Source organism: Erpetoichthys calabaricus, chromosome 11, assembly GCF_900747795.2.
Source record: "Erpetoichthys calabaricus chromosome 11, fErpCal1.3, whole genome shotgun sequence".
NCBI classification, from domain to species: Eukaryota; Metazoa; Chordata; class Cladistia; order Polypteriformes; family Polypteridae; genus Erpetoichthys; species Erpetoichthys calabaricus.
Genome location: NC_041404.2, coordinates 11423551 through 11443840, shown reverse-complemented (window position 1 = coordinate 11443840; position 20290 = coordinate 11423551). Strand labels below are relative to the sequence as shown.

The following is a 20290-nucleotide window of genomic DNA, read 5'->3' as shown; positions in this document are numbered from 1 at the left end:
AAACAGGAAGAGGACAAATAAATTTAAAAGAACATTTTTCTGTTCATCCTGTGCCAAAACATTTTTAAGTGAAATGCCACTGATTATTTGTTGCAACACAATACAATGCAAATAGAAAAACAAAGAGTTAGAAAAGGAGTACATAATAAAAATGAATGTCAGTCTTTAAATTGGATAACACAAAAAAAAAAACAAAGTAGGTGAACACTTTCTATTCAGCTCCACCTCAGCTGGAGTTCAGACATATGTGAGAAGGAGCAGAGTTGGGATGCTGTTGTGAGGCGGGTTCTCTGTGTGCATGAGAGCTGATGACTTATGAATACACATCCGGAACTACAATGCATTTATTGTAGCAACGAAGAGTGTTTTGGACCTCATAAACAAAACAGAAGCTCATCTGTCTGATGTCTCATGTTTTACATACCACAACAGAATGGAAAAAAGAAAAAGAAAAGGTTAGAGACCGAGTCTAAACTTGCCGTGGCTGTGAACCCTTTCTATAGTACGGGCTCTGTCAGGCAGCATGCTATCACTAAAAGGGGCGAGTATGACTGTGCTGGAAGATCGTGACTCGGTCAGTAAATGTGACATACCCTATGACAAGATGCCGTGTAATATGTGTGTGAGAGAGTCAATGAGCTGAAAGTCAGTGCTCAGAAATGGTCAAAGCCTTTTGGATTTCTGAGAGGTCCATTTTCCCCACTGTCAGCTAGATAAAACATCATACTAAAGGACTTTCATGTTTTTTAATACTGAGCTTTTATTGCTTTTTGGGCTCAGACAGTTTGGAATTTTTGACTTTTTGGTTTAGTGTTCAACTAGTTTTTTTAATGATGATTATTCCATTTCAGATTTTGATCTGTTTCTGTTGTTCTGCTGCTTTCCTTATGGTAGGAACATTTGCTCATCTTCAATGAATGACTTTGCATTTTATCTTTTTTACTTTGCATTGTACTCTTTTTTGAGCAATTAATTAGACAGGCATTATAGACAGAACAATTACTATTACTCTACAGATCCAGGAAACAGGGTTCAAATTGGAGCCAGTCACTGCTGGTGTTCGGTTTGAAGTTCTCCCTATGTCTGTGTGGCTTTTACTCCACATCCCAAATACCTTCATGATAGGTTAACTGCCAATTCTAATTGACCAACTGAAGCTGTGCATGTGAGTGCATCTCAGGGTGTACTTCACTAGCAATTTATTTAGTGCCCAAACATGTTTGTCCACATGTATCCGCCCAAAGTCTAGTTCGTTTGACTAGTGTGACCGCTCTGTGCCTGGCCAACTGGCCCACTTGGAAGAGGTGGGCCCAGGCACAGTTCAGTAGGATTCGGGAACAGTGTGATAGGTACATACGCCTGTGCATGGAACACAACATGATGTCAATTTCATTCGATAACATTTGAGTTAAAAACAGATTTTTATTCTCACCTTACAGATGAATGTGAATTGTAGATGGTTAGAAAAACATCATTTATCTCTAAAAATCTTCTTGTACATTCAGCACAATTAAGAGGAAAATGCTGTGTTGTATTCTCAATATATCTGTAAGAGGACAGAGCCTTATCCTACCCTACATGACTCCAAAAAAAAAAAAAATTAAGGAAAATCATTTTGACATACATGCTGTCACTCCATGTTTGGATCTTGTTTTGGGTTTACACAAAATCACATGGTGATGACAAAAGCGTGCCCAGGCCCAGAACGTTAAAGCGCAGTGTGAGTGCAGGCCAGCTGGGAACTACTGCCTACTGTTAACCCTTTGCAGTTGTATTTAATTTTCAACGTCACGCTACATTAGTCGTAATTAATTATTGAAAAAACGCCAATAATTACAGCAGTTATTTTTTTCAAGCACGTAGGAATAACACAGGCCACTTTTCTCGACCAGGCGACTGTGCAAATCGGTCAGAAACTTGCAGGGCCACCAGCGGTGGCCTGACGACCTATAGCGCACTTTTTACTAAGGCCAGTTTTCTGGCCTAACGACCGCAAAGGGTTAATATACCCTTAAAATGCATTGGCAACACATTCAGGTTTGTTTCCTACCTTGTGTACAATGCATTTAGGACCAGCTATGGCCTCATTATTTAAAACTGGTTAAAAAGTGGGTTCAATAAATGGATGGACAAACTACATATTACATTAAAACATTGCATTTCCCCTAAAACACACATTTCAATGTAGCAGGGCTACATAGTTTATAGTGTTATCAAATGTTAGTACTGAGTGAGTCTTGTTTCCATTGTCCCGTTTGCTGTTTATGTGTGTATCATTAAATGCCGGGGACGGATGATGGAAGGAGACCGCAACCCCAAACCTGGAAAACACCTGTTCACTATTAAATCAATTACAGCCGTCACAGGACTATTTAAGCAATTGGAAGACAAGGACAGGGGAGGAGAGGAGAAAGGAGACCATTTTTTCAACCACGGATTCAACTTACCTACTGTTTTTTCACATCGCGCCTTCGCACCAGTTTGTTTTTCATTTTGCCGGACTGTCTTCCATCCCTCATCTGTAGAGACCCCGGGGTCGGAACGTCATCCACCACACACCGAGGAATCACGGTGCGGTTGCTCCAATTGCCAGGAAAATCAAACAACTCATTTATCTATAATTCAGTCATCCGTATTCAGAACAGTTTTTATAACCGGACTCAAATTCACGAGCTTTCATTCCGTATATCATTCATTGTTGTTGTTCGTTGTCTGTCATATGTTACAGGGGCAAGGGAGGGTTTGTTGTATTTATATATGGTGGTGTCACGTTATTGCTGAGGTGGAGGGATATTTATATATATTTACTATTTATTATTTTGCATATTTATTTCATTTAATACAATCAATCAGTTTAATTTTACATATCTGCTTTTCTGTTGTGCTTATATTTACACCGTTGATTGTGGGGGAAAACTTTAATTTGTTAGAGGTACGGCTTGATAGTTAGATTTAAAATTATCCAGGCCACAGGTCTTGGAGGTGTAGCTGCCGGCTGGGTAAGGGGTCGGCCGTTACATCATCAAGACTTTGATCTTCAGAATTCAATTAGAATGAGCATGCACACTTATTACTGGGTGCACAACACTTAAAATACATAGCACAGTACCTCAGATTTGTAATAACAGTGCAATCTGAAATCATAAATCCCAAAGATGTACATATCAAGTGAACAGATGATTCTAAAATGTCTCTCTACCATATGCTCTAACTCTCAATATATCTGAATTGCATATGAGAATTAAAAAATGGATGGACAAATGGTCTTTAACCTCCTTAGCGTTAGACCTGAGCGTCACTCTAGCTGTAAAAACCATGCTAAAAGTGTTCAGTATAGATGCATCTCGCACAAGACTCGAGGATTACTCAGGCTGTCAAAGTGCCAACAGCGTTACTGCCGAGTGTTACTAGGGCAACGATATATGCGTGTCTCGCGTAAGTGTCAGGCCCAAGCACTACCCGGGGAATGGTGTAGATGGGTCCTCTCCTAGTCTCATAATGGCGTCTTGTAAGAAACGCCTCTTAGCAATGATGGTGAGGTGAATCTGTCCTCAGGGCGTGAAATTGAAATAAACAGGGAAACCAAAAGTGATTCTGGTGAATCCAAAAGTGATGCTCGCATCACTTGCACAGGTACAGTGTGCTGCGCATATTATTATTAATCATTCTTATTATTTGTATCATTATTATACTTTCTACACTTCTGACTTTCTACTTTTAGTGTTTTGCACATTTTACAGTAGAAAGATGAGATTTAATAAAAATGTCATGTTTCAAGCCAAAAAATGCAATATTTTTTAAGATTTTTTTTGAGAAACAAACTTAACGCTATGGAGGTTAAAGTGATAAGCCAATGTCAGTAATTGATATTACTGATACTTTACTGCCTGATTATTTTGACATTATGCAGTCTAAAAGATGAGCCTTTTCCCCTTCCACCTTATTCGTTCCTGTACATGGTCAACATAACAAATCACCCACACAGTGAAGCACTCTAAATTCAGAAGTGTGCTAACATGGAGCAAACTATTAATTACAAATTAGGATGCTTACCTTCTTTTCCCAACAGGAAGGAGTAGAAGCAGAGGTGGTTGACGCTTAGATAGACCCAGCCCTGCCTTGGCACCCGACCCTTCCAGTAGCTACAAGAATAGTAATTAACAAGCTTCTCTTCATCTGGCATTCCAAATAATTTCCTCATTTTCAGTTCAGCTTCTCGAAATTTGGTGGAATCCTCATTTTCTGCAGCTTTTTTATTTTTGTTTTCCTCAGCAATTATTCCCTAGGAACAGTAAAAAAGAAAACACAAATATGATACAGATAAATCTAAAAATGGCCACTTGTCATTTATTTACATACCTTCTTTGGCCTCGTTTAGTAGGAGTCTCACCAGCTAAGACAAATGAAATCTGCCTGGTCAGTTCAAGTTAAGGTCATAAGGGTTATACCTGGATCTTTCCTTTGACAAAAGTAGTGATGTCTTCTTCGTTATCAAAGATGGACAAAGTTTGCAGCAGATTGGCTTCTATCCATTCCCAGTGCTCCGTGATCTCCTTACGAGATGAGCCTAGCAAACGGAGTAACAATGATAACGTAAAAAAAAAAAAGATCACTTTTCAAATGCTGTAATTTTTTCTGTTTTCCTAAAACTGCATATTAAACATACAGAATATATCAAAGCAACTAGGAGCCCTCCCATGTGACATTTGCCCTTCTTTTACAGAAGTACTACCTGAATTTTGAGTCCTAAATCACACATTTCTAAAAATTGAGAACATTTAGAATCTACAATAACCATTTTATTTGCAGAAACATCTGTGACTTAAAACCGCAGATTCCAAGTTTCATCTCTACCTGTGACCCCTAGGAGTCATTCTCAAGAGCACTCCGAGTTGTAAAACCACACATCCTACCCAGAGACAATCCTCTCTTCATTTTGGATGATTTTTACCTTTCACCAGGATCACTTTATCTTTTCCTGTGTCCAGTAGAGACTTATACTTTGGTAGACCACCCTGCATTCAAGTAATGAGTGAAATGGTTCACACAAAATTGAATTTGCACTAAAGCTCAGGGTTTTACTTCTCAAAAAAAAAACTTGCACAACATGTAGCATTTTGCAAGTGAAAATGCTATTCACATAATAAGAAAGGCATTTAATTCCTGTTTGGAAAGATTTACCAGCATTTTTTCTGCACAGTCTTTACAATCATTTAGTATTTAAATAAAGACGTCTCATGAAAAACAAAAGAACTGAATAATTTCTTGTTACATGTAGACATTTTGAGAAACTGCCAGAAGCACTCTACTTGTACAATCCCCACTTTAAGATGACAATCTTGGCGACTGTTATCCTAAAGATGTAATGGAGACAGAAAATAAACTAAGGTCCACTGCACTTGGAGCCTGCATATCCCAAACCTCTTCTGCAGGAATCAAAGAACAGGAATTGCAAGCTACGACTTGGTGACTGAAGCGGCTCCCCATTTTGCGACTTCTGTAGTGTAGAAAACACAGTAACATGCACAGTGGTGTGTTTTGGTGTGTCTTCGAGTGGAAAATATGTAGCATGTCACATTTTTTAAAAGCACACTGTCTTCTCTGCAGTGTTATGAACAATTCAGTATATTTGATTCGTCTACAGTGGAATGCTACATATTACATACATTATACAGGTGTGGCAAAGAACACACAAGTGTGAACAAGACTTCAGGCAGCAATATTTCTTTTTTTCCCACCCTATAATCCCTTTAAAACTTAAAAAAAAAAAAACAACTTTTTGAAGCATTTTGCTTTGGGTTCACAATCATGCAATCACCTACAAAATTAACTTAACTTTTTATCTTGGTATCCTGTCCATACCTACCATCAACTCATTTTACATATGGTACCTGATGTTCATATTTAGAATCAGCTGATAAAACAACAATCTTTTACACTAAAAGAAATCTTCAGAATCCAGGCTTACATCTCCAGCCAGCACATAGTACACTGCCTTAATTGCTCCTCTGTGAAATTTCTGCTAGTCTCTTCTCAATGGCCTACTGATAACAGCTATAAACAGACTCCTGATAGCGGAAAATGCTCCTGATAGTTCTTGACCTACACCCAATGCCATGAGAATATTATCCCTTGTACTGTATAATCATTTAGTGAGGAACATGGTTGTGGAATAAGTGACCATGAAGAGTGGTCCAACTGTAAGCACCAGTAGTTGGCTGGAGTACAAGATCAACAAAATTGGACATGAGATGGCCTGTCATAAGAAGCAAACGATCAATCTGAATTGGCCTGGCTTATTCACATTCATTCACCATCTGAACCTAAACAAAGTTACAGTATGTCATTTCCCATGATGTTTATTTAGCTTTGAGTCACCCATGGTTTGGAACTGCATGAATAAATCAGTTTTGTGACACTCTCACTGTCAAAATGCAATTAATCTGAATGTCCCCAGTTATCAACTGCATTCTCAAACCAGCATTTCATCATGCATCCGTTACATCATTAATTGTACAGTAGGTCCGCTCAGTTGGTACCAATCTATTGAGGCCACTTCATGCATCTTTGGATTGTAAGGCTCTCTTCAATTAGTATTGTAAGAAAAGGACTACTAAAGATAATAACATAGAATAACATTCTCAATTCTGCTTAAACACAGACAGACAGACAGACTTACTTACTTTATTAATCAAGGGGAAAATTCACATACTGGGTCACAGGTGGGCCATGGAAGTGGGTGCAACGTATCTGAAGAATCTAACATGGCATTGCATTGAAATTTAATTCTTCCAGCTCATCTTTACATATGTTGACTTTTCCAAGTTTAATTCCTTATAGTTTACAGTATAATGTAATGAATGCTCATGGTTTTTATCTTGTAGCTTTGATATGAACTTTTATTTGCTTTGTAATAAATTGTGATGTAAAGAGTGATAAACAGAGGACCCTTTGTTAAAGGAGCGGTTTGGAATGTCATGGCAGTAAGCAGTTTATGATTTCAACTTTGTTTTAAATCTACAATGTGTTGCTATTCTAAAAAATTGTTTCTTGGCTACCAGATTCTATTAAAAATTCAAAAGGACAAACATCTGTCATTTTACATTTTAGTTCATTAAGCATCACAAACAATGGTACCTCTGGGATTTGAACATCACAGCTGCTTAGCACTTGTGTACCTCTGAGAGTCTAGCACACTTGTTGACAGATGGAAAGAGTACAGCATAGGGCCATTTACTTTTTTTGTTCTCCTTTACTTTTGTTGATGCCACATAGTAGATACAATTTGTTACATCAAATAATAATGTTTATGTGAAATGCAACAAAGTGCAGATTTAATTAAGATGATTCTGCTTCATTCCAGATGCGTGATGATTCTGTGACTACGTAATAAGTACACTCCACTGAACTTGTCTGACTTGGTCATTGTGATCATAATAATTGTCACAAGGTCAAAATAGCGGCAATTACCATTCACTTAGATATACAGTAGTGCCCTCTGGGGTCCAGTCCTCAATCTCTGAAGTTATGCTACTACAAGGAAATATTCAGAATCATTCAAGAAACTGACCTAATGTGACTGAGTGCAGCATGTGTGCACCCTTGTCATGGTCAACCTTTAGCTTCACCCATAGCTCTTCCTTTTGGATTATTTTGGGATGTTTAGCTTCTGACCTGACCCACTGTATTTTGTATTCTGGTTTGGGCCTCGCCCACTATTATGTACTCAAGTACTCAAGTTACTGAGCTCTTCATTGAGGCTTAGGCTTTCAGTCCTGACCCTCATCCAGGTAAGTCTGATATTTTCAATTTGGGAAGGGCACGGCCTGGTAGCACTGGTCAATCATCCCCTTTAGTTTGTTTATGGCCACACACATATTACACGCCAGGTTTCCTTTTGTACTAATTTTCACTCTACTTTTTCAGATTATGGCACTCTCTGGGTGCCTTGTCTGTTGTCTCAGTGTATGCTCCGACCGTGGTGACTGATGTCTTGGTGTGGGAGACATTTTATTCGCAGCTTCGCTCAGTGGTTGATGGGTGCCCACGAAGTGACACTCCTCTGGTCATGGGTGACTTCAATGCAGCCACTAGCACTGACAGGCCTGGCTAGGAGGATTGTCTCGGTCCCCATGGGTCTGGTGACCGTGGTGAAAGTGGCTCCATGATCCATGACTTTGCAAAACGGTCAGGGGCTGCAAATCGCTGGATCCTGGTTCCAGCGCCCTGAACCGCATCGTTGGACTTGGTACTCCAATGCTGGTGGTGCGGTGAAGGAGATCGATCACATCCTCGTGATCAGACCCCGAAGGCTCTTGCAAAACTGCAGGGTGTATAGAAGTGCCCAGTTTGTGAATTCTGACCACAGACTTGTTGTTGCTACTCTTAGGATCCAGCTTAGGTCCAGTAGGTTACCACCTACTAGGAAAATGAGCTTGGACTTGGCCAGACTCCAAGACCAGGCTTTTTCTAATGAGTTTGCACGCAGTTTGTGTGAGGAACTTGCAGATTTAGGTACGACTGCCGATCCCAATGTGATGTGGGAGACCTTCTGTGACAAAACCCTGAAGGTTGCTGAGGGTTGTGTTGGTGTTACAGGTGTTCCATCTCGCAGGGCACCCTGGATATCATTGAGAGGAGTCGCAGCGCATGGCTTAATGGCAACTCTGGTCTGTACCGGGAACTGAGAAGGACGGCTGCGAGGGCTCTGAGGGCAGATAAAGAGGCATTTGTTTGAGGAATCTGTGAGCAAGTGACGCACCATCTGTGGTCTAGCGACCCATGTCCTGCTTACAGAGGAATCAAAGCATTACGCACATCTGAATCTGTTCCTCGGAGAGTCGCATTCAGGGCAGCTGATGGAACGGTCCTTACGGATGACACTGCAGTTGTGACCCCGCTGGGCTGGCTACTTTGAGCAGTTGTTCAAAGCTGATCCTCTGGCTAGGACGTTGGATATCTCTGGGTCCACGGTTCTTGAGGCTGATCTTCCAATTTGCTGTGAACCACCCAATCTCACTGAGATTGCACAGGTGGTGAACCAGCGGAGGGGGGGAAAGGCTGCAGGGATCTGTGGTATCCAGGGTGAACTTCTCCAGGCTGGTGGTAAGGCTGTCCTCCTGGCTTTGCAAGCAATCTTTGCTTCCATTTGGGAGACTGGCATCATCCCACCTGACTGGAAAACGGGACCTGTCGTCCCTATCTGGAAAGGGAAGGGTGATCGCCTGGATTGCAGCAACTACAGGGGGATAACACTGCTCTCGGTGCCGGGTAAGGTCCTTGCTAGGGTCATCCTCAATGGGATCCGTGATCACTTGCTCACCTACCAGCAACTGGAACAGTCTGGTTTAACGCCTAAGAAATCTACCATCGACCGCATCCTGGCATTGAGGGTTCTCATGGAGCGCAAACGAGAATATCGGCAGAGTTTCTTTGCAGCCTTTATCGATTTTCGCAAAGCGTTCGACTCAGTTCATCGAGCTGCCCTGTGGGACATCCTGAGGATTCGCGGGATCCCCTTGAGGTTGCTGGATATCATGGCCGGCCTGTACACTGGTACTGTGAGTGCTGTGAAGTGTGGAGGCAGGACCTCTGCGTTTTTCCCAGTTGATTCTGGGGTTCGTCAGGGGTGTGTTCTTGCACCTACTCTGTTCAATGCTTGTATGGACTGGGTGTTAGCCAATTTCGTGGGGTCCAGCGGGTGTGGGGCATCTGTTGGTGAAGAAAGGTTCACGGATCTTGACTTTGCTGACGATGCTGTGATCTTCGCAGAGTCAATGGAGGCTCTGATTGGGGCGCTCGAGAGACTGAGCGAGGAGTCTGAGTGTCTGGGCTTGCGAGTGTCCTGGATAAAAAACAAAATCCAGGCCTTTAATGACCTCTTGGGCACAGCCATCAGCAGTGTGTCTGTTTGTGGAGAGAGTATTGACCTTGTTGAGAGGTTTACTTACCTGGGCACTGACATTCATGTCTCTGGTGACTCTTCCTATGAAGTCAGTAGACGGATTGGGAGAGCATGGGGGGGGGGTCATGAGGTCGCTGGAAAAGGGTGTGTGGCGCTCCTGATATCTATGCAAAAGGACGAAGGTCCAAGTCTTTAGAGTCCTGGTGCTTCCTGTCTTGCTATACGATTGCGAGACATGGACGCTATCCAGTGACCTGAGACGAAGACTGGATTCCTTTGGTACTATGTCTCTCCGGAAAATCCTTGGGTACCGTTGGTTTGACTTTGTGTCGAATGAGCGGTTGCTCAAGGAGTCCCGAATGAGGCACATTACCTGCATTGTAAGGGAGCATCAGTTACGGCACTATGGCCATGAGGCGCATTTCCCCGAGGGTGATCCAGCTCGTAAGATCCTCATTGTTGGGGATCTGAGTGGCTGGACCCTGACCAAGGGGTCGCCCACATAACACCTGGCTGCGGCAGATAGAGGGTAATTTCCGGAGGGTGGGACTGGACCGCGTGTCTGCCTAGGGGGTTGCAAACCGGGATCCCGAGTTGTTTCGTTGTGTAGTGGGTGAGGCAATGCACTGTACCAGTGCATGCTCCCCAACTTGACTTGACATGACTTTTGTCTCTTTTCCTTTGTCCGTCTCTCTTTTTACTTTCTTGTATATGAAGTATAGAGAAAATATTGTAATCGTCCAAAGATTTGATGTCAAGATTTTGATGAATCTTGACGTTTTAGACCTCCCTGACCTTCTTGTATATGAAGTATAGGGAAAATATTGAAATCCTCCAAAAAATTCCATTACAAAATTTTGATGAATCTCAAACATTTTAGACCTCCCTGAGTCCGAAAATACCATTTTAGGAATAATGTCTGTCTATGTGTGTGTGTGTGCGTGTATAAACACGATGAGATCACTTTCACTTAGGTCAACCAAATTTTGTATACAAGTTTTAGGTACAAAAAGTTGATTTCTAACAACTTTTGGGCTATTTCTGCTAACTGGAAGTGGTACCTTACCTTTTATTCATGCAGCTGCAGCTCCAATTTATTCAACTTTACTTTTATAATAATTGTTTAATATATTATTAATTTGATTTGATTTGTTGCTGATGGTTCTTTAATGTACATAATATAAAAATATAATCATTGTCTTATGGTTCACTCCACAAATATCCATCCCCATATCTGAGTATATAAGAAAGTCAAGGGGAGACCACTCCCGACTTTTTTAATCAGTAGTCTTGTTCTGATCTTTTGCAGCATTGTCTCTATTTTCTGTTCAGGTTAAACATTTCTATTTAGTAGCTATTTTAATGAAGTCTCAGTCTGTTTAATTGGCAATTTATTAAACAAATATAATATTATTGTGGTAAGAATACTACTCCTGTTTGCTGGTCTGCTCACAGCAGTTGTCAAGGGTGAGGTTTTGACATTTTCCATCAGCAATCGGCAATTTTGTGGTAATTTCATATTACATATTTTCCACCATTTGTCTCACCAATTTTATTTCATCAACGGTTATGTTCTGCCACGGATTGTAACAAATGATGCTCTACACAAAAATGTGCAAAGTGTCTGATATAGCTGCAAAGCAGTTAGTCTGCCATGAAATTATCTGATTTTAGTACACGTCTGCCATCAAACTATAATGACTGCACATGATTCAAAACATGCACCAGACCTGGTGGCACATGGATACTCAAATTGCTTTTTTTCTTATGCTGTGAACACTCAAATTATATGATTATTTTTCCTAAATGGTGCCTCATATACATGTTGCAGCCATCCTTCTAGCTATAGACCTGGTGTAATCTTAGATTCACATCCACATTAACCAAAGAAAACCGACTATTTATTATTACATTTTCATACATTGTCAGATCTGTTGTGTGTGTCCCACCTTCCCGCATTATGTACTCTTCGCCCATGGCTAGCTCCTCCCATTCTGTGCCATTGTCTCTTTTCTGCATGTGCAATCTGGTGCCAGTTGTATACTTAATTGTTCCAAATTGTGTGAAATAACACTGTAATGCTGTTTCTGGTGATCTTATATATGGTTTTACCTAACTGAAAATAACTGAAATTACTTTCTGCATTGTGATATTTTAGAAACCCTGTCAAATGAGACTCAAGCCAAGTTCCACCGTGGTGTGTGTTGTGAACTTTACACATAAAGGGCTACTTATGAACAGTGTGTCCATGTCACCAATAGGGACTGCTAGGGTGTACGTGGACCCTTGCACTGGCAACCTTGGGCCTCCAGAATTTTATGACAACATGATCCGATGCGCTGATATACACGTCAACTGTGCATACAATAGGCAAGAAAACATGGGCCTTTCAAGAAACAGTCGTGTCAATTATTTGTGGCTATCCATTACTGCACAGTTTAACATTAAAAGAAAGTAGAGACAGGCAAACATACACAAATTCACGGCGAGAAATTGTCCAGACCCTGGGCAAAAATGAAAGAATGTGCAGGCAGAAGCAGGAATATCTGAGAGATTGATATGAAAAAGCAAAGAAAAAACTTATGGGGAAAAGTTGGAGATTCTGCGACCACACAGTGTTTAGCGAACTCAACGTTTGCGCATCCTCTGTGTGCGACCGCGTCTGTAGCTGCCTGTACCCGAGTATAAATGAGCCTTAAGAGTTTAACTGCTCTTTGTACATAACAATACACCTGAAATGAACCAATTATACTTCATTGCATTTTTTTTAATCAAATCCATCGATTTTTTTCAAAGAGCCAATGCCACCTGCATATACTAAGTTTACAGTGACAATCAGCACACGGCATTACGCAATTTCTGTGGAGTGTTGTTGTGCACGTCACAGTAATACCATATGGGGGAAAGAAAAAGGCAGATTATGCAACAGAAGTAAACTACAATGAAACAGACCGAAGCACCTCAAACAAATTACTGTATTTTATAGTGTACTGTATGCTAGAGTCACTTTGCTGTAGATGTGGTAATAAGATAACTGAAGATAGTTACTAAATACTTTTACTCACTCAAAAGTATTAACAATGTTAATTCTTAGTAGACAATTACTGAAGCTCTCAGTATTTTTGTGGTCCATGACTTGCATGTAAATAAGTGGAGCACCAAAGGTGATTTAGATTTGTCTATAATCTTCTACATCACATGTAATTTGAATGATTTTAAGTGTGACATTTTGGGTGAGTATTGTTTAGTTGTCTACAGAACAGACACAGCAATTTACATGCAGACAGTAACATTCACTAAAGTCAGTCATAACAGGGGTGAGATGAAATAGACATTCTAAAGGAAACCGTGGCCCTGGGACTGAAAGGTTGCTGCGGTGGATGATGACCAGTAAGGTGAAGCACACAGCTGGTCTCCTTTTAAATATGGCATAATCTCACAAAAACTATTTTTCTTCACCTCCTAAAAAGACCTGAATGTGCTGTTTTACAATATGTGTGCAATCTTAACATTCTCCACAACTGTGATGAAATAACTTTGACTTGAAAAACAATAAACTTATTCTTTAATTTACGATTGACGTGTGATCCTTTTGCAATGACTAATTTATAATTTACTAACTATGCATCAGAAAATCAAATTCAGTTACTTCTGGTGTTCTTAGTGGCTCCCAGTTTAGGTCAGAATAATTAGAAAGTTACAACTGTGGCATCTGTGTTTAGTTGCTAGGATTACATGTTTGTCTTTTTTTTTGTAATATGCTCCTGCTCTTTTTCCTTTGTCATCTTCTTTCTTTCATGATTTTGCCCTGGTACCCTTCAAGAGGACTCTTGGGTGTTCAATTTTGCATCGCCTCAGAGACCTGCAGTATTAGTTATCATAGCAGAGTTGTTGTTTGGATTCCTGTTTGGGATTCCTTTTTTGTAGATTTGTTGGTCATTTAGACCTTTTTTTGCTCTTTTCTCAGGATTTTTAATTTTTGATCCAACAGAACTAGAAACAGAAAACAAAGATGAGGATGGATTCAGTAAATATAGAGAAAGTAGATATTCTGAGAGGAGTTAAACAAGGATGCATACTATCACTTTATTCAACATGTAGTGTATAGTGAATTTCTTATAGAAAAGGAGAGGCATTAGAATGAAAATGAAAGGATAAAGATAAACAGAAAAGGGATTACAAATATATGTTGTGCAGAAGACATTGTAGGTTAAGCAGACTTGCACCTTTTTAACTTCTATTGTAATTTCTGTTGTACTGTATTTTCTTTTGGAGATCCGAGTTGTTACTGCAGTGTCTTTATTTAATAAATAAAATATGCAAAGTTTTATGTCTGTTTTTGAACCATTTTGTGGTAGAATCATAACATTTGGTATGGTTTTCTAACAGTCCCAAGTGTAGGTTCCTGCCTGGTGCCCAATGTTGCCTAGGTGTACTCCAATCTAATGTGAGCTTATAACTTGATTTAACGAATTTAGAATTAGAAAGGAAATCTATCAGAGTGTTTCCTTGTTTAATACGTTACTGTGATGTCTATGTGCTTAAAAAAAAAAACAAAAAAAAAACAACACAAAGTAAATGCAAAAATTAATTAGTGTAAGGACCACTTACATTTACAGTGCATCCGGAAAGTATTCACAGCGCATCACTTTTTCCACATTTTGTTATGTTACAGCCTTATTCCAAAATGGATTAAATTCATTTTTTTCCTCAGAATTCTACACACAACACCCCATAATGACAACATGAAAAAAGTTTACTTGAGGTTTTTGCAAATTTATTAAAAATAAAAAACACTGAGAAATCACATGTACATAAGTATTCACAGCCTTTGCTCAATACTTTGTCGATGCACCTTTGGCAGCAATTCCAGCCTCAAGTCTTGTTGAATATGATGCCACAAGCTTGGCACACCTATCCTTGGCCAGTTTCACCCATTCCTCTTTGCAGCACCTCTCAAGCTCCATCAGGTTGGATGGGAAGCGTTGGTGCACAGCCATTTTAAGATCTCTCCAGAGATGTTCAATCGGATTCAAGTCTGGGCCACTCAAGGACATTCACAGAGTTGTCCTGAAGCCACTCCTTTGATATCTTGGCTGTGTGCTTAGGGTCGTTGTCCTGTTGAAAGATGAACCGTCGCCCCAGTCTGAGGTCAAGAGCGCTCTGGAGCAGGTTTTCATCCAGGATGTCTCTGTACATTGCTGCAGTCATCTTTCCCTTTATCCTGACTAGTCTCCCAGTCCCTGCTGATGAAAAACATCCCCACGGCATGATGCTGCCACCACCATGCTTCACTGTAGGGATGGTATTGGCCTGGTGATGAGCGGTGCCTGGTTTCCTCCAAACGTGACGCCTGGCATTCACACCAAAGAGTTCAATCTTTGTCTCATCAGACCAGAGAATTTTCGAGTCCTTCAGGTGCCTTTTGGCAAACTCCAGGTGGGCTGCCATGTGCCTTTTACTAAGGAGTGGCTTCCGTCTGGCCACTCTACCATACAGGCCTGATTGATGGATTGCTGCAGAGATGGTTGTCCTTCTGGAAGGTTCTCCTCTCTCCACAGAGGACCTCTGGAGCTCTGACAGAGTGACCATCAGGTTATTGGTCACCTCCCTGACTTAGGCCCTTCTCCCCCGATCACTCAGTTTAGATGGCCGGCCGGCCAGCTCTAGGAAGAGTCCTGGTGGTTTCGAACTTCTTCCACTTACGGATGATGGAGGCCACAATGCTCATTGGGACCTTCAAAGCAGTAGAAATTTTTCTGTAACCTTCCCCAGATTTGTGCCTCGAGACAATCCTGTGGCCAGCTCTAGGAAGAGTCCTGGTGGTTTCGAACTTCTTCCACTTACGGATGATGGAGGCCACAATGCTCATTGGGACCTTCAAAGCAGTAGAAATTTTTCTGTAACCTTCCCCAGATTTGTGCCTCGAGACAATCCTGTCTCCGAGGTTTACAGACAATTCCTTTGACTTCATGCTTAGTTTGTCCTCTGACATGAACTGTCAACTGTGGGACCTTATATAGACAGGTGTGTGCCTTTCCAAATCATGTCCAACCAACTGAATTTACCACAGGTGGACTCCAATTAAGCTGCAGAAACATCTCAAAGATGATCAGGAAACAGGATGCACCGGAGCTCAGTTCTGAGCTTCATGGCAAAGGCTGTGAATACTTATGTACATGTGCTTTATCAATTTTTTTATTTTTAATAAATTTGCAAAAACCTCAAGTAAACTTTTTTCACGTTGTCATTATGGTGTGTTGTGTGTAGAATTCTGAGGGAAAAAAAATGAATTTAATCCATTTTGGAATAAGGCTGTAACATAACAAAATGTGGACAAAGTGATGCGCTGCGAATACTTTCCGGATGCACTGTAAAGCCATTTTATAATAAGTTTAATGGCCTCAACCCTAATATTGAATTAAGCATGTTCACTAATGTTTGGATTGCATTTCTTTTCAATTTGAATGCTAATGACATAATACTTATCAGTAATACCTAAGAAAGTTATCTCCCATTGTGCACCAGAGACAATGAATGAATGAATGAGTGACCTGTACTTAGGCTCTTAAAAACTAAAGTCATTCTAGTTAGCTGAAATTGTGCAAAGGGCAACACCACACTGACAACTCTATTAACTTAAGAGTACTTAAAGCCACATTTAAAAAAATAAAAATGGTTATTACAATTTTTGCATTTTTTTTTACATTTGTAATAATAATCATCCCTTTTCTAAAATCACTTATTCTGAAATAAAGCCTATCCCAGCAGCATTAGGTATAAGGCAGAAACCAACCCTCAACCCATCATGGAGTCCACTGACTCACAACATGTCAATTTACACAATTTACAGTTACCAACTAACATAACCTGCGAAAAACAAAATCTACAACTTTTACTGGACATTAACTCTTTGAATACTATCATGATCTCAATCTGAACATGGAACCTCAAGAACAAACTTACAAAGAGTGGATGACACTTAGAGTAACACGAGCCTGTAAATGTGAAAGAATTGTTTGAGTGATGCCTTTAATAGCACAGTTGGTAACTCATTCACAAAAAACAACCTTAGATGTCAGACTTTCAGTGTTTTCTTTTCCCTGGAGATCACATCCAAATATTAAAATGTGCAGTTTTTAAGTGATACAATGTTTAAGAGCACTATGCACATCCCACATCCCCACAGACTTACAACTGAAATGCACCAAAACCCTCCCTTGACTTACCACAGGCAATGTTCCAATAAACTTGGGAATCTTGGACTTGATGTAAAATTCTGTAGGGAGCGACTCGTGCGCTAGAATCAAGAACAACATCAAGGGTCCCCACTAGAAGACCTGAAAAGAAAAATAAATAAGCCAAAACCAGTGCATCTGACCACATTCATTTCATGACATGCCAAACAGCAGCTGATTAAGGAGCCCCAGCATATTTCTTGATCCAAACAGTCCTTCTGAAAACACAGAAGGTGCAGGAATCTGTCTGAGTGATTTTGTTTTGGAAAACTTTTTTTTATTTATTTGTACAGTTAGAGTCAGACACTAATATCTTGTCATTAATATGACATTTTTACCTCCCCATTCTGTGTTACATTCTGGAGCTGCCATTTTGTGTGTTTACTCATGGTGCAATCACATGGTATATGGTTGCTATTCCTGTTGCTGGTCACATGACATTGCTTCCTTTCTATATAAGATTGTGGCAACCTGCTTTCAATGTCCAAGTTAATAGTTATTTTGCAAATCAAAAACTTTGCATGTGACATTAGTAATTCTTTTCAGGAAATCAAATTTTTGCTGTCTCTTTTTGACTATGAATTTTGTTCAAATTTGTCTTTCTTATTTAGGGTTCAATACTATCTTTGGGCTTCGGACCCTATGAGGTTTTGAGTTAATGTTTCTCTGTCACTTATTCTGTGGCTTAGCACCCTGACTGCGATTCCTCTGTGGCAGAACAAAAAATACTGTAGAGTTTAGCAACACAGTTACTAAAGTGCATGGTTTTATGAGAGTGTCACAAATTGTATACTCATTAGTAGCAAGTGCTAATCGGTAATTTTACTTTGTACAATGCCATTGTTCTTCTTTCACTGTGCAGCAACATTTTCCCCATGAAATGCTTTGTTTTCCCAAGAGAGTCAAGTTTTCTTTAAAAAAAAAAATGTACGCATGTAAATATATATATATCTATTGTAGCAGATAAGCCCTCGATCCACCTCTCGGACCCTCAGGTACCACTTCAGACACGTTGTAAAAGCACAATAACTATTTCTTTTTCTGTTATCACGTGCACAAAGCACCCTCCACTCCACACTCATATAAATACAATAAACTCTCTCACAAAACCAATCCTCCTCGCCCAGACACTTCACCACCCTACCTCCCAGCTCAGCTCAATGCACTGGGCTTCGAAGAGTCCTTTTATACACCCTGACCCGGAGGTGTTCCTGTCCAACAGTCCACAGTTCCTTATTCCTTCCGGGTCAGGGTAAACAGTCCTTTTCTTCAACCCGGGAGCACGTCGTTCCTTCCTGTCACGGGACCATGATGTACTCCCGGGTTATAGGGCACATACGAGCCTACGAGCCCCCCTACAGCGACGCCTGGTGACCCCTAAGGTATCCAGCAGGGCTGCGTATAAAAACTACATAGTCCATGAGGCCCTGCTGGAACTCGGGGGACGTTCACGCTGTTGGGAGAGCTCCTCCTGGCGGCCTGGGGGTGAGAGTCGGAATCGAAAGCCGGCAATCCACAACACTATATAGATATAAGGTATATAGATTATATACATATATATATAGATATACAGTATATATATATATATATATATATATATATATATATATATATATATATATTTATATTTATATATATATATACACACACACAGTATACTGTATATCTATATATGTATATAATCTATATACTATACTGTATAATATATATAATCCAATGTCTCTCTGTCTATCTGTACGTCTCTAGTCATTTAGCCCGTTACAATAACGGGCGCTAGAACAGTAGTGCATAAACATTAGTAGGAACAGTCTATATTAAATGGCAAGGGACTTTGACCTCATTCTTGTTGTTGGTCGTATTTTTCTTTCTTTCAGCCTTTCTTTTGTTGATGTTTACTTGCTGAGCTGACCGTTCTTCGGGGGCTGCCGCCGTGTATTGTGTGTCTTTAATTTTCTGTGACAGTAATACTGTCTTGTACGGCTCTATTCAATAAGGACGCGCACAAAAAGGCGAGCTTCAAAAGGGCGACCTCAATTGAGCGCGGCGAATAAAGGCGTTCGTAGATAATTTAGTTCAAATGGCTCTGGAATATGTGAAGAGCAACAAAGGTGCAGATCTTTATTTACGCACGCCTTTATTCGCTGCGCCCAATTGAGGTCGCCCTTTTGAGGCTCGCCTTTTTGTGCGCGCCCTTATTGAAGGATACCATCTTGTACGTCCGCTGGCTTGTACGTCCGTAATATACCTTTAATTTTCTCTTGGCGGTAATACAGGCGTGCGCGTCGGTAATATGCCTTTAATCTCCTCTGACAGTAGTAGTGGCTTGTATGTGGCTGTAATATGCATCACTGTATTGTGTACCTTTAATTTCCTCTCGCAGTAATACTGGTTTGTATTTCCGTAAAACGCCTCTAACTTTCTCTGACAGTAATATCGTGCATCGCACCGTGCCCCGAGCATGCGCACTTCACTAGAAGACACCCACACATGGACACCTGGACGCACACAGGGATTTTATATATATATAGATAATTCGAGTATAGCATCAAGTCAATTAAACTTCTGGGATATTGATCAGGCCAGTTAAGTAGCAGAGGGGGTTGTTAATCGGTTTCAGCTGCTTTGGTGTTAATGAAATTAAAAGGTGCACTAGAGGGGCAACAATGAATTGACCCCCAAAACAGGAATGGTTTAACAGGTGGAGGATACTGACATTTTTCCCTCTTCATCTTTTCTGACTGTTTTTTCACTAGTTTTGCATTTGGCTACAGTCAGTGCCACTACTGGTAACATGAGGAGATGCCTGGATGCTACAGAGGTTGCACGGGTAGTCCAACCTCTCCAGGATGGCACATCTGGCAATGGCACGTATTGAAGGTATGCTGTGTCTCCCAGCAGAGTCTCAAGGGCATGGAGGAGATTCCAGGAGATAGGCAGTTACTCTAGGAGAGCTAGCAGGGCCGTAGAAGGTCCTTTACCCATCAGCAGGATTGGTATCTGGTGCTTTGGGCAAGGAAGAACAGGATGAGCACTGCCAGAGCCCTACAAAATTACCTCAAGCAGGCCACTAATGTGAATGTCTCTGACCAAACGATCAGAAACAGACTTCATGAGGGTGGCATGAGAGCCCAACGTCCTGTAGTGGGCC

General features: G+C 40.6%; 1 protein-coding gene across 1 annotated transcript in view; it reads right to left on the bottom strand.

Moving 5' to 3' along the window:
* LOC114660160 (TBC1 domain family member 9B) overlaps nt 1-20290 on the bottom strand; it is an 81751-nt gene that overhangs the window by 47055 nt on the left and 14406 nt on the right. The window contains exons 2-4 of the mRNA XM_051933757.1: nt 17134-17244; nt 4449-4567; nt 4054-4282 (exon numbers count right to left, since the gene is read on the bottom strand). Of these exons, the coding sequence (XP_051789717.1) occupies nt 4054-4282; nt 4449-4567; nt 17134-17244 (459 nt within the window). The remainder of the gene's footprint in view (nt 1-4053; nt 4283-4448; nt 4568-17133; nt 17245-20290) is intronic.